This window comes from Lycium barbarum, chromosome 6, assembly GCF_019175385.1.
Source record: "Lycium barbarum isolate Lr01 chromosome 6, ASM1917538v2, whole genome shotgun sequence".
NCBI classification, from domain to species: Eukaryota; Viridiplantae; Streptophyta; class Magnoliopsida; order Solanales; family Solanaceae; genus Lycium; species Lycium barbarum.
The window spans coordinates 59,586,936-59,602,235 of NC_083342.1; the positions used below are offsets into that span (position 1 = coordinate 59,586,936).

Consider the following 15,300-nt stretch of genomic DNA (forward strand, 5'->3'; position numbering starts at 1 on the left):
CAAGCCTTGAGTAGCATTACTCTTCTTGCATCAAAACCCTAGTTTGCTTCTCTTGAAATTTCTTAACTTGGATGAACCTTGATGAGTTTCATACACTTGATACACTTGGATTCTTGATATTGATCTTTGATTTCCTTTGTTTTCTTGTAGATGAAGAGTGGAGAATATTCTAGAGGTTTCTAGAGAGAAGCATTGTGGAAATGAAATGAATTTAATGAGCTTGGGTCTCCTTTTAATGACTTAAAATCTAATCCAGAATGAATAGTAGTTGAAGTGTACAGTGGTCGTAAACCCAGTTTACGGTCCGTATTCTGTGGACGTATTAAAGCATAATAGAACCAGAAAGGTATGTTGAGGGTCATGGTGATTTACGATCGCAGTTTACGGGCCGTATTTCAATTTACGGTCCGTATTCCAAGTCGTATTTAACCATTTAGCAGAAAGTTGAAGTTTTGTAAGTTGAAATACGACATGGTGGTTTACGGGCCGTATACCACTTTACGGTCCGTATTTCATTTTACGATCGACCGGGCCAAAGTGCAAATCTGCAACTTTCATGTCTTCAAAACCTATAATTAGTTATTGTGGAGAATAACCTATCTCTTATTCCCATTGCCTTTGAAATCTTACTTAGGGTCGTCAAACGTCATTCCCTTCTGATTAAAATGTCGTATACTCGTATTCTTCGTTAGTCTATTCATTGTACGTTCACGGGGAAATTTTCGAGGTGTAACAATAACGGTCCATCCATTTATGTATTTAGGTACCTCGAAACTCTTAAAAGAATGATTGGGAATAAAGCTAGTATTGAGGGTTCCATTTGTGAAGCATACTTGATGAAGGAGTCAACACATTTGTTTTCTCATTGTTTTGAACCTTATGTCATGACACGTAATCACGATGTGGACCGTAATGATGATGGTGGTGCTGTAGAAGATGTTGAAGGAAATTTATCAATATTCACCCATCCCGGCCGACTATGGGGAGAAGCAAAAAAGAGGAATTTATCCCTTGAAGAAATCAAGGCTGTCCAAACTTACATTTTACTAAATTGTAAAGAGGTTGAACCATTTGTGAGGTAGCATTTGAATGTTAAACTCTCTTATTATTATAAATATATCCATATATATCATGACTTTCTATTGAACTTATTTTGTTGCAATGATGTTTGTACGTGCAACGTCTACAAGGAGAATTCTCGAATCTATCTCACGGTCAAATAGATGAGAGCCTTGAAGCATATTTCTCTATATGGTTCAAGGAATATGTAAGTTTCAAAAATCATTAATTTTTATACAAGATGTTATTAAATTCTCAAAATTTAACTAAGTCTTACATTTTTCCAAATAGGTCCGCTGCAACCATATTGAGAATAAATTCTTGTGTAGTCTTGCTCGTGGACCACTAATAGGCGCTACATGTCATTCTGTGCATTTTACTAATGGATACAAATTTCACACAGACAGTCATGGTAGCGCAAGATCAACAATGAACAGTGGAGTTTGTATCTCGGATCCAAATTTTGGTGATTACTATGGATGGATAAAAGAGATTATACAAGTGGAATTTCATGAAGATCCTTTAAAGAAAACTGTGTTATTCAACTGTGAATGGTTTGATCCAACTATGGATGTTGGTGTTAAAAAGCATAATCAGTACAAATTGGTTGATGTTAATCATCGTCGCCGATATAAAAAATATGAACCTTTTATTCTTGCGATGCAAGCAACTCAAGTGTGTTATGTGTCGTATCCTAGCAAGAAAAAGGATAAGGATGATTGGACAGCTGTGTTGAAGGTCAAACCTCGGAATGTTGTTGAATTACCCCATGAGAAAGTAATGGTGACAGCTCCAGATTTGAATGTTCCATTCCAAGTTGAAGAAGTTGAAGTCCACGAGATAGATATGAATGTTTCGATTGATGAAAATATACTCTTATATGATCCAAAAGGGAATGCAATTGAAATAGATGAACCCATCGATGATAGGTTATTGCCAGAGCATCATGAAATCCAAGATGAATCTACCGAAGAAGAGTATGAAACTGAAGAAGAGTATGAAACAGAGGAAACTACGGAGGATGAGGAAGAGTTCGAAGAAGGAACAGATAGTGACTAATGCTTAGTAACATGTGTTGTTGTATCTTTATTGTATTTTGCTTAAGATTTGGGTGTAAAAATTTCTGATGGATGGTTGAGTGTTTTGATTTGCACCACAGTTTTTCTTTATTGTTTTCTTTAACCTATTTTACCACTTTCATCATTACTTACTGAATCTTGTAGTGTACTATGCGACTATGTTGTTTGATATATGCCTTCTTATTTATTGGCTACTTATTTGGGGTTACGTGCTTAAGTTCGTAGCCAAAATACTTGCTTGGGATAAAGTAACATGTAACTAAAACCATTAAATCCTCTATTAGACTTTTATATTCCATTACAGTTTTAGTTCAACCTTTGATAGAATCCTCCTGATGTTGTTTATATTACAGATACGTAGTGGACAGCTGGTCAGAATTCATTGACGTGCTACTCATTGAAGGTTCTGCATTTTAGCTGTTGTTTTTGAGGTATTGTTGCCTGCTATTGAAGTTCTTCTCACTTAAGTGTATTCATCTCCTCTCTCTCTCTCTCTGTACAATAACTTGACTATTGATTTGTATAAAATGATAAAAAGCAGTTGTTGATGACAAAGAACTGCTACATTTTTTCTACAACTGATGAGCAAGTATGGCCAAAATTGAATTTGATGAAAACTACTGCTTGTGTTGTCATGTATTCTGCATTTTCTAAAATTCTGCAATGTGAACTTCATGCCATGCTGCATATTTCCAGGTGCTGCAATTTGAGATCCTGGAAAAAACTTGATACCAATTACTGAATGTAGTAAAACCAAACAGCATATGTAGTTTCATTAGTTCTACCACACTAGTAGCCAATTCCTAATATTTCACAAAAATTCCAAATTCTATCTTGATGAACTAAAAACTAGCAATTAAGTGACTGCTTCCAGCATCTTGGTGAGGCCCTCCATAGCTAGAATAAAAAGTAATGGAGAGTTAGGGTAAGGTCTGAGGCCCTTTCTGAGGGAAGAAGCCTACTAGTCCTCTGTTGACAAGCACTGAGAATTTAACTGAGGATTCCTTAGAATCTTCTCATATTTCATTCTCAAATAAATCTTCTCCTCATGTCTATATATCTAGTTCCTTTCCCTGTCTTCTGGTTGACCATTTTTGTCGTGAGACCTACCGTACATGAATTAAAGTCATCTGGATATCTCAATTGTTACATATTCATTTATACTTTTATCAGGGGGTGCCTCAAGCTGATTCCTTATCAGATTTGGTTGTTTCAGTAATTCCGTTTAATTCTGATTGTCTTGGATGGAGGGCTGAATTTTATGATATGGTGGTACTAGGTTACTGGTGATGACAAATGTAATCTAGCCTTAGAAACTATTAATTGATCATGTGTGTCATACCATGTATAATTTTCCCTTTTATTGGAATTCAACAATGTTTCTTGTAATTACTAATATATAGAAGAGGCTTGGAAGTAGCTGGCTGTTGTCTTGCCGGCCCCTTGTGTGTAATTTGTGTGCTTTAACTCTCTTTTTGTTTTCTGCTCTGCTGTTTCCTGATCATCTACCTTTGTTTGGTTGTTTGATTTCTGAGCTTCTTCATCGGAGGTGATGAGCAATCTATTACTGCTAATTTCTGCACAATTATTGGGTCCTTTTCCGCTATAATTTCGATTCGCTTATTCTTCTTTGTACTTATAATCTTTCGCAAGTTTCTGCAGTTCGTTGGTGTTGAATGTCTTTTCTTTTTCCAGTTCGTTTGAAAGCTCTGTTGAAGATTGCTGATCACCACGACAAGGAGATTGCCTACGCTTTTAGTACTAATTTTGAGGATAAAAGGTAGTTTTCCAGATCTACGTTTAAAAGTTTTGTTTGCTCTTTAGTTGAAATCAATTAGTGTTTGGTCGATATCATACATGAATCAGTTTACAGCTTGTATTATGAGCAGTTATTTTTCTTTATTTTGGTTCATTAGAATTACAGTAGTACATACTTTGAAGTGTAACTCTCTCTGTATGTTTGTATAACTTTGTACATTTAAAAATCATTGTCCATGTGAAGCTTCTACAAACTATTCAAATTCTACAGATTTCTAAGGGTAAGAAAAAATAGCATGACGTTGTTGTTTGAAATAAAAAGCGTCGGTCCTTGGCAGAAACAAACTCTAAAATCAAGCTCAAGAGAGCTAATTTATATAAACAATTGTTCACTTTCTGTAACATCATGGTTTTCATGATCTATTTTGAATTTACATCTACACTCATTGTTAATATGTGTAGTTTGAGATAACCATCATTTGCTCGGATACTATAAACAAACCATGTACAACTAGTTTGACATTGCTTCATGGGTTTGATTCCCACTATAAGTTATTCGTAGGTTTGTTACAATTGGAATTTTCTATTTTCACCACATTTTTTTTCCTTTGGTGGTTGAAAAACTTACAGCAGTAGCAGTTTTGGTAATATTTAGTTCTTCATAGTAATTGTAAAATTCAAATTTTGGCATAAGAAGTGCAAATCCTAGGCTGTATTCCATCTGGTTGTCTAAATTATATTACAGGCACGATACTGAAAACTCAGAAAAGAACACAATTGCAGTAAAAGGAGGTGAAACCAACAAACCCAGTAAGAACAACCAATTTGTCTGCATGGATGTGCTGCCTACGATCTATAACATATACTTCATCTAAAATTTCCTGATCTCAGTTTTGTTCCCTTTTCTTCAGTTTGGTCTCTGTTTTTTTTTTTTTTCAAGTTGCACATAGATTTCTGCTGCTTCAAGTATTAGAATAACCTCACATAATTCTACGAAAATAGAATAGTTCTATTGGCCAAAAAATATCTTACTATATGTAACTTTGGTTTTTATGCAGCTGATTTTAGATGGAGCAAGGATTACCCGAAAAAAAGATGGAAGTAGTTGCAGAAAAATGAAGATACAATATGTGGTTGATTAGATTTAGATTGTTGTGCAGGAAAAAAATATATATTCCTTCTTATCCCGTATAGTTGCTGTCTTGTACTACATAAGTTTTCCTGCTATGCTAAAGACTCATTACCAACTTGGGGACCAAATGCTAAATTATGCAATACGCGTAGTATAAAAAGCTCTTTACTAGCAGCCTGCTTGCATTTTACTGGTTACTTTTTTACTGATGGTTACTTTAATTTCCTCATGACCACATTTTTTTGTAGATATGGCTCGAGGCAGAGGTCGAGGTAGCGGAGGTCGTGTAGGAAAGTCCTCATTTAGGTGTGATTCTACTAGTCGTGCAAACATGCCTACCATTCCCATTCCCACCACAGTTAGTCCTCAACAAGGTGGTACGAGTTTCATAGGTGAGCCAGATCCTATTAACCAAGTTCAAACTTTAGGTACGCCACCGGTTCAAGCCTCAGGTCTGTTTATTGATCCTTGTAATATAATATATTGGAATTCAACAATGTTTCTTGTAATATAATATATTGATCTTGGGATACCCCACATTATCTAAAACAAAGTGTTTGCATTGTTGAGATGATAACTGGAAAAGATTGAATGTTGTGCCAGAATTAGTATGTTGTAGTAGTTTAACATTTATATATGTTGCTTAGTTAATAATTTACGAAGACTATATATAAATATGTAATCAGTGAAGTTCTTCTTTCTGGTTTTACCATTAACTCAACCCTTCATCGTTGTACTCTCTTGGTCCAATCCTTCTCTGTTGTCTTCCTCTACTGGTTCTACGTGGTTTCATGAACAAAAGCTTCATCTTCCTTCTTATTAAATGATTAAACTCCATCCAGGACCAACACATCGACTCTAATTCAGCTGTTATTAGTTTTTACAAATTATGAGTGTTATCTTTTGCGTTATGCTTTGTTAGGCAGGGGCAGCGCTAGGTGGACATAAGGAGTTCAATTAGATTCCTTTTATTGAAAAACTATAATACACAAATAAGCAAAAACAAAGCACATGCCAAGTTCATTAATTGTAGTGGTAGTGGCAAAGGTGGTTCTCAAATTGTTTTAGGTCACAACTTCAAATTTCAAGTGTGCTATTCTTCCATTTTTTGAATTTCTTGGTTAGAACTTAGAACTTCTCATTCCTCCATCATAGTAAAAAGTGCTTCTTTCTTTAGTGGACCTTACGCGGCCTGAATTCAGGTTAGTTGGCTAGTGAATTTCAAATACCGAATGAACCATTGCTATAAAGTTATGACTTCTCCAAATGGAACATCTTCAGGGTCCTTAAGCCAGAATAAGAAGATAATGTGGGGTATCCCAAATTCCAGAAACATACCAGTAACTTGTATACACATTAATGACATTATGAGCAATTCTAGGTCCTGTACAATTTTTTTTTAAAAGAACTGCTAGTTCCAGTTTTTGATTCAATATGAAATGAATCATGCATCATGATTATTGCATTCAAAACATTTATAACTATCTCTAAGAATGAAAATATCCTCGAGCTTAGAAAGGCCAAATGAGAGGAACTACAGAACCGAATCCTAATAACAGTTGCCTCATAAGGCAGAAACTAAAACAAATTGACATTGTGTTTCCAAGTCCAGTAGGAAATATTATCAAGAGATCAAAGTAGTAATTAAGCAGACAATCAAAATGATCAACACCACCACCACATCCAACATAACTATGTCCTTCCCTTCTTCTAGTGCTGCTTAGCATAGAAAAGACTGTTGGTTCCACCACTGATGAAGCTTCCAGCAATGGCCACATTATGCTCAATGTCATCAATCTGTTCACTTTGAGTCTCAACTAGAACAGCCATATCAAGAAAAACTTGATGAAGTTTATCCAGGCTCCTTGTTATGTCCATTACAGACTATCACTACAGTAACAACCAACTCCTACTCTGCATATCTACTTGCATAGACAGTTAAACCAAATCCTGATAACAATTCTTACTCTCCTGAGCACCGGAAAATAGATTCCACCAAATTTGTCCACTTCCTCTATTACACCTGGTTCCTATATTTCCATATCAAGTATTTCCCATTTTGCCCCTGATCCACACCATACATTGAAAAAGATTGTATCCATCATTATGTACCACCCCAACAACCTTTTCCTAATAAAAAACCATATTTCCTATTTTTCCCCTCATCATGAAAAACAATGAGAGCCTTAAACCACCACCTCCACACCAGAAAACAAAGACAACCTGCAAATCTAAACTGTTAGCAAACCAATGTGTAACATCTCCTTCCTTTCTTAAACAAGATCCTGGCTAAACATTTTCCACTTTTCTCCCTTGGCACAAACAACAGCAAGTTAGATTTGAATATGCTCCTTCAGATACTTTTTTTTGGAAAATAACTGGAACATTTTATTCACCAACTAAACATTTGTACAGGTCAAGGAAAAAGGAAAACAAAAGGCAAACTGGGACAGGACATCAAGCAACAGTCCCCTGTGCTCCATATCGTCTATACCTCCTATCTAAATCACCTAGGGATAAAAGTTCATGCTATCTAATTTATGCTTTAACCTCAGTCTAGTAGCACCACGCCTATGCACTTCCTACACAATTTGCTTCACCATAGCTTCAATACTCCTCTGCCTTTGTTGAAACACCCTGACATTCCTTTCCTTCCAAATTTGATAAGCAGTACTAGCAACACACATCCTGTAAATTTCGAAAGCTGAACTGTTACCTTTAGAATGTGTAAACTCCTTCAGATACTTAATAATTCCCTTATTGTGTTTTAATGGAATTGTATAAAGAAGTTAAAGAGTAGTCTGCAATGGATTAGGCATATCTTGACCGTAGATTGCTTGTCCATGTGAGAATGGATAGTGAGTGAATGAGTTTTGAAGTTGCATGCCTATTTATACAAAGTTGTTAGGATTACTTTAATGGCTCATTATTCTTGCATTGTTTCGCATGTTGAATTATTGATAAGGATATCTGCTTGGTCCCCTTATGAATGTGCTTATGCATAGTTTGCTTTTTGTTAGGTAGATCAATTTTACTTTTTATTTATGAAGTTGCATATCCTATTGATGTTGGTCAATTTACTTTTGCTTGATATAAACAGTCTACTAGACAGGAAGAATTGAGAAGTAGTATCAGTAATGACTTAAATCAGTAGGAAATAGCCTGAAATTGTCCTTCTATTTGTTGTTTAGGAACTCTAATTGTCTTTGTTTTCATGTTCTGTTACTTGACTATGAGACAGTGTATATGATCATTTATATCCAAGTTGTATAAAACTCTTTTTTGTTGGTCATCATGAGACTTCAATTCCAACGAAAAATGGATAAATATCTGCTCCCTTATCTCTGGAATTCATTTCTCTTTTTATTTGGTAAAATTGAATGGTTATTATTCTTGATGTTTTAATTTCACTACTTATTATAGGTAATATATCATTACGGGAAAAATCACAGTCTTAGTCTGATATTGATCAATGTGAAGAATATTACGAAGCTACTGGGGGAACAAGGAAGAGAAGAATATATGGTCTTGGATCTCAAGCACAAAGTTATTATGGGCCGAATCTTTGCGTCAATTCTGGCTTTAATGCTTCAGTATCAGCACCACCTTCAACTTCTCAATCAGCACCGATAGAAAATATGGAGGAGTTAGTGATGCGATTGATTCCTACACTGACTGATCGCTTGCTTCCTTTATTTATTGAGGAGGCACGCAGAGTGATTTCTTCACCATCACATCATCCAAATACTCCTATCGACAAACCATCAATTGTGATACCCATAGTGCCTCCTCCTACTGCTGCTAACATTGATGATGTTGATCCTTTAGTTTCTGATAATGATCATAGTCCTTCACCCATGCATTAGTTTTTTATGTTATCTGCTTTTTTGTTGGAAAGAACAAAATTATGCACTAACAATACTTGATGGATGTGTGGGTTCTTTTGGTAGTTGATAGCTTGGCGTTGTCGGTGTTTTGGACTTAACGATTAGGATTCCGCTATCTATTTTGAATCTTTTTTATAAATATTATTTTATGTGAATGTCAGTTATTTTTAAGGGTATTTATTAATTTGTATTTAGTATGTTACAACAGGTGTATTTAAAAATTTAAAAAATAAAAAATCGGAAGAAAAATATTTGTGACAGATTTGCGACGGATTTTGGTCGTTGCTAGAGGGAAAACAGTAGGCTACAGACTGCGACAAACATTATATTGTCGCTAAATGCAGGGCATAAATAATTCAAATATTTTGCGACGGATTAGCGACAATGGTTTTCGTCGCTAATTTACTAAAACAACGAAATGAAATATGAAATTAGTCACGGAATTCATAACAATAGCAACAAAATATTCCGTTGCTATAATGTGGAACAGATCTCATACGTCGCTACTCTGTCGCTAAGTTTGCTATGGATTTCATTTTTCTGTTGCTAATAGGGTAGCAACGCGCAAAATCGTAACAGAAGACATTCCGTCGCTAATCCGTCGCAACAGATATATGCTGATTAGCGACGGAATGCGTCCGTCGCTAAACACTGTTTTTTTTTGTAGTGCTTGCAATTGATCAAACAAATCGTCGATTATTGGAAGTGGATATTTATTCCTGATCGTCACCTTGTTCAACTACCTATAATCAATAAACATTCGTAGAGATCCATCCTTCTTTCTTACGAACAAGACAGGGGCTCCCCATGGCAATGAACTGGGTCTAATAAATCCCTTCTCAAGCAAATCCTTCAATTATGCCTTTAGCTTTTTCAGTTCTGCAGGAGCCATTCGGTACGGAGGAATAGATATAGGTTCGGTATCCAGCAACACATCGATAGTAAAATCAATTTCCCGTTCCGGGGGGAGTCCTGGAAGTTCACTTAGAAATACATCCGGAAACTCGTTTACTACTCGGACGGATTGAAAAGTCAGGGGCTGTACCTCAGTAACATGAACCTGGACTAGATGATAAATATAGGCTTTTGGAATCATCTTTCTTGCCTTGAGGTAGGAAATAAACCTACCCCTTAGAGATGCTGTGTTAATCCATTCAAGCATTGGTTCGCCCAGAAATTGGAATCGAACTATATTCGTTCTGCAGTCCACATTAGAATAGCACGAGGCCAACCAATCCATGCCCATTATCACATCAAAATCCAGCATTTCCAGTTCAATCAAATCGGTTGTATTCCGGCGATCACTGTCACGACCCAGCTAGGGGCCGCGACGGGTACCCGGAGCTAGTTACCAAGCACCGCTCACTCTACTACTTATCTTGCTCATTTAATACTCCTTTGTCAATTTTACATACCAATTGTAGGAAACTCATATTTAATCGAAACATAAATACTTTATTTACATTTGCCTCCTGGCCATCAAAATAATATACATACGTATGAAAACATCTTGTGAGATCATCTAACCCACACTGCGTATCTACGAGCCTCTACTAACATAATGAATACATAGACGGAACAAGACTCCGTCATGCCCAAAATATGCATATATGAATGTACATCAAAAGAATAGCCATAATCACCTCCGAACGATGGAGTGCTATCAATCAGCTGACAACTACTGAGGACCTGGGCCAAGCTCTCCTCCCTGTCTACCTGTGGGCATGAACACAGCGTCCGAAGAAAGGACGTCAGTACGAATATTGTACCGAGTATGAGAGGCATACATAATGAAAGGAAACATCAATAATATGAGGATAACATCAACATGAGACATATGGATCTGACTGATAATCATAAATGAAGTAATGAATGCTATCTTACTCATACTCATCATCATGACATGTATGCATCAGATGCAAGCTGCCCGTCCATGTCAGAACGGTGTGATAATCAATAATATTAGCCCGCGTCCGGGGTACCATCTCATGCCGCCCACTAGTGGTGTCTGCCCACGCCCGTAGGTCGTGGTGTATCCGTATCGCCGCCCGCCGAAGCGGTGTCTGCCCGGCCAACTAGGACCGGTGTGAATGCAACTATGACATGCTTAATGTAAATACTCATAATAATATGCTCATCATAAAATACTCATCTTATCATGATATGTGTATATATGACTCATGATCAACTTTACTCTATCGGGGTGACGTAAGGTCGTGATCCCCCGATTACATTATGGAACCATCATGGACATTTTGCCTCACCTTGAAAGGACTAGTACATAAGGTGAGTGTAGGCACGGAATAACATCATCATCATTCTAGTGTCATCATATGGTATAACTTATCTCATATAGACATCCATAAGTATGAGCTTTTAACTTCTTAGAATGTAAGGACTCATAAAACGAATAGGGATTCAAGTTAAAAGATTCATGCCATTAGAAAGAAGGACTAGCCTCACATACCTTGGTCATTTAGCTAAGATATCGCTCACTTGTTCTCCGTCGATATCACGTCGTTACATTCATAAGAGAATGCGTATCGACATTAGTAAACTAACTATAAGAACGCGTCGCAAATTCTAGGAGAAGTTGGGCAGCGTCTCCTTTGTTCATACTACTTTTCTCATGTTTTATATCAACTCCCAACATTCATAATATTACTCATAGTATCACAATCGACAATCGTCATTTACGTACATTTAGCAAAATCCACCATTTTCCTCCAATTTCCACCATATTTAGCCTTATGACTCGTCTTTGAATTTTCATGCATTTAATGCTTGATTCATGATATAAACATCGTTTATAATGTAATTGTACTCTCAACACTTCAGCATTCATAGTTCAATTCCACTATCATTCATTTATGTCACTATTCACTCAATAATGACTCATTTCTATGTTCTTCTACATTTCAAGTGTCTAAGCTTTACAATACTTCAAACAACATGGAATAATCATGAAACTTACCTTGGATGATGGTTGAACAATCCTTAAGGTGAAACACTTCAATTAGCCAAAACCCTAGTTCCACCTTCTTGAGAATTTCTTGACTTAGAAGATCCTTTGATGTGTTCTAACACTTATTTTTATGAATTTGGTGTTGTTGGTCTTGATGTTCTTTTGATTCTTTGGGATTTCTATAGATGAAGTATGTGGAGAGGTCTAGAAGTTTCTTGAGTTGGTTGAATGAATAATGAGTTGAAATGAGGCTTAAGTCCCCTTTAAAAATCACAAATCTAATCTTTAATGAATTCTTGTCGGGATGAACAGTGGTCGTAAACCACCATATACGGACCGTATTTTGATTTACGGTCCGTCCACTGTGGTCGTATTCAACCATTTCAAAGGCAGAAAGTTTTGGCTGATGGACATGGTAGTTTACGACCTGGTTTACGGGCCGTAAACTGGGTCGTTTTAAACCATATTCAACATTTACAGAAAGTTGGGATTTTTGACAAGCTGGAGGACGATTGCACTATACGGTAAATCACTTTACGGGCCGTATAGTGCCATATACGACCACTGGACAGAAAATTTTCCGCGACTTTCTTATTTTCTAAAAATTCTTAATTAGCCATTCCCGACTTAATAAAACATCATTCACTCAACTTTTCATCATTCCACTCATCATACAAGTACGGAGAAATTTCCGAGGTGTAACATTCTTCCCTCCTTTTGGAACATTCGTCCTCGAATGTTCGACACTCGGGGATTCTGGAAATTTTTTGCCAGAGTTTCCTTTGTAATTTGGATACTGTCACGACCCAACCCCGTAGGCCGTGACTAGTTCCCGATCTGGGCACCCAAACCCATCTATCAAATGCATTCAACTATATAGCAGGAGCCGTCAAGGCTATATTCCAAATTTAGATAATTTCCAGAAAAATTTCGGCAGAGTTTCCTTTGTTTTTCGGACTAACCAGAATAACCCTGTACACAGCAAACACCAACAAAGGCCACACAGGGCTAACAAAGCAATGTACAAACATATGTGGACCGGCCGCCTCGGCGTATGGGATCGCCCAAACAACATATACACATAACCATTCAGAAAGACCATAACCCACAGACATGTCCACAGACCTCTAAACTGACCGACAGAATCATATGACGGGACAGGGCCCTGCCGTACCCAAATAGTCAGATATACAGAAATATATATACATGGCAAAAGATATATGTACCAAAAGTGGACTCCGAATCAAAGGGAGTACTCCGAAATAGCAGAAGTGGAGCCTACAGTGGTGGATCACCGACGTCTGTACCTGCGGGCATGAAACGCAGCCCCCGAAGAAAGGGGGTCAGTACGAAAGATGTACTGAGTATGTAAAGCATGGAGTACAGAAATATAGGCCACAACTGAAAGCGAACAGAATACAAGAGAGAGAAATGCCGAACAGTATATCAAAATGTTTATCAAAATCATATATGCATAATGCAAACAAAATCATGCAAAGCTCAGGAACGTGGTCACCACTCCGACGCTGGTGCCACACACAGCATAACACCAGAAGGTTCAAATCTCCGTACATCCCTGAGCACACACATATCAGCATATCATATCACCAGCCATATCACAGCATAACTCCAAACGGAACCCGGCCCTATGGCGAGGTCTCAGGAACCGTAACACAGCATACGGCTGAATTTATCATAGAGCGCACGAATCATATCCGGCCCGGGAACCGGTGAACGAAGTCATAATAAGGCACGAACGGAGTCGTGAGCAAACAATGCAATTGTATATCAAAATAGCCTTTCAAAACTTGAGTACTTCATAAGTCATTTCATTAACCAAAGTAGCCGGATAATTAGTTAGTACGGAAGTTTATTTCACAAAAATGTTTCCAAAGTGGTACGTATGGCTCACAACATAGCTTAGTATATCATAGTAATCAAAACATTATTTCATAGAGGACAATTTCAAAATCAAAGATTCTTTATCGAAACTTATCCAAAAAGAGAGCCTAATAGAACGAATAAGGCATCTCAGGGTTAGCGGGCCCACCTCTGGTCAAGTCGAGGTGGCGATCATAAATTACGAACATTTAGTGTCTATGGGATCATACATAAAGATTTCGAAGTAACCCGATTGCATTTGCATAAGTTTCGGACGCTTACTTGCTTTCTAGCCAAAATAGGGTCATTAGGCTTCAGTTGAATTGAATGAATAGTAGCCATTTTATAGATCGGATTTCGAGGAGCAGAATTGCTCCCGGGGTTCCGATATCAACCTAACATACTAAGACATGCCAAAAGAAGAAGTGGGGAGCTTTACATACCTTATAAACGTCTTATGCTCACCCCAAACTCAAGTCCCGTTTCGTCCAAAATCTGCAAATGGTCAAAGTTACCAATTAGAGATTCTAAGGCTTAAGAATTTCCTTAACTTCATTTTTGTCTACCGAAATTTCGGCAGCATTTCCCCTATATATCTAACACCCCCGAGACTTAGCTCAGCTCAATATACATCAACACAACAACCCAAACATCATAAACCTCATAAACCATAACTAAAGCACTCTAACTTCAATATTCTTCCTTTCTATATAAGTTGAAAACTTTCATTCAAACTTCACAATACCAAACTAATGTCCACATTATTGTATTCATTTACTCATTCAAGATTATTCAAACACGTCCCAATAATATTCCAAGCAATATACATAAGTTCAAACAATTCGCTACTTTCCATATTGCATCCCAAACGTCAACAACTACGACGAACTTACTAACTCGCATTGTTTTATTTCAAATTCATTATCAACAACCATAAGTCACATTTGAAGTCTTAATATCATAATTATACAAGGATATACACAAATATACCGAAGTCATATACTTTCCTATAATAATCCGCAACCATTTTCCAATGCCAATTCGATTCGTTAAACATTCATTTACATTATAAATGTCACAACGACGCAACTAACCAACTAAATAGAATTCAATTCGTCTTCCCTTCCAAACCTACATACTCACGGCCACAACACCATATTCACACACACACCCACGGTTTCATACACACCCAAAACTACGAAGTTCTCGTCTATTCTCAATCCTTATCATATTCACACAAATTCCATAACCTTTAAGGGGCAAAACTCTTACCTTTTCTTGAAAATCCGACTTGTCGCAAACGTGCTCCTTTCGCCAAACTAATTGTATCCCGTTGAAGAGCGTCTTGAGTACACTACAAATATGGGAAGAACAAGATTTTTGAGCCACAAACAAAAGCTAGATTTTTTTTTCTTTCTTTCCAAATGGGTTCGGCCGAGAGGGCTATTAGCTCAAAGTTGAGTGTTTTGATTTTTCCCTAGAGTTTTCTATGGGTATACTTAAATATATACAAGTTTGACTAATATGGTCACATGTATT

The 15,300-nt window shown here is 37.0% G+C and overlaps 1 protein-coding gene across 1 annotated transcript; it reads left to right on the forward strand.

Annotated features, from left to right (window-relative positions):
* The first annotated feature begins 8,346 nt into the window (after window positions 1–8,346).
* Window positions 8,347–8,894, forward strand: LOC132644038 (uncharacterized). The gene is made up of 2 exons (XM_060360578.1): window positions 8,347–8,398; window positions 8,509–8,894. Exons 1-2 carry the CDS (start codon window positions 8,347–8,349, stop codon window positions 8,892–8,894), a joined length of 438 nt encoding a protein of 145 aa, XP_060216561.1.
* Window positions 8,895–15,300: the final 6,406 nt, after the last annotated feature.

Coding starts and splice junctions, on each gene's coding strand:
- LOC132644038 (XM_060360578.1), top strand. CDS start 8,347: ATGGATAAATATCTGCTCCCTTATCTCTGGAATTCATTTCTCTTTTTA. Junction 8,399..8,508: donor TTCATTTCTCTTTTTATTTG/GTAAAATTGAAT, acceptor ATCAATGTGAAG/AATATTACGAAGCTACTGGG.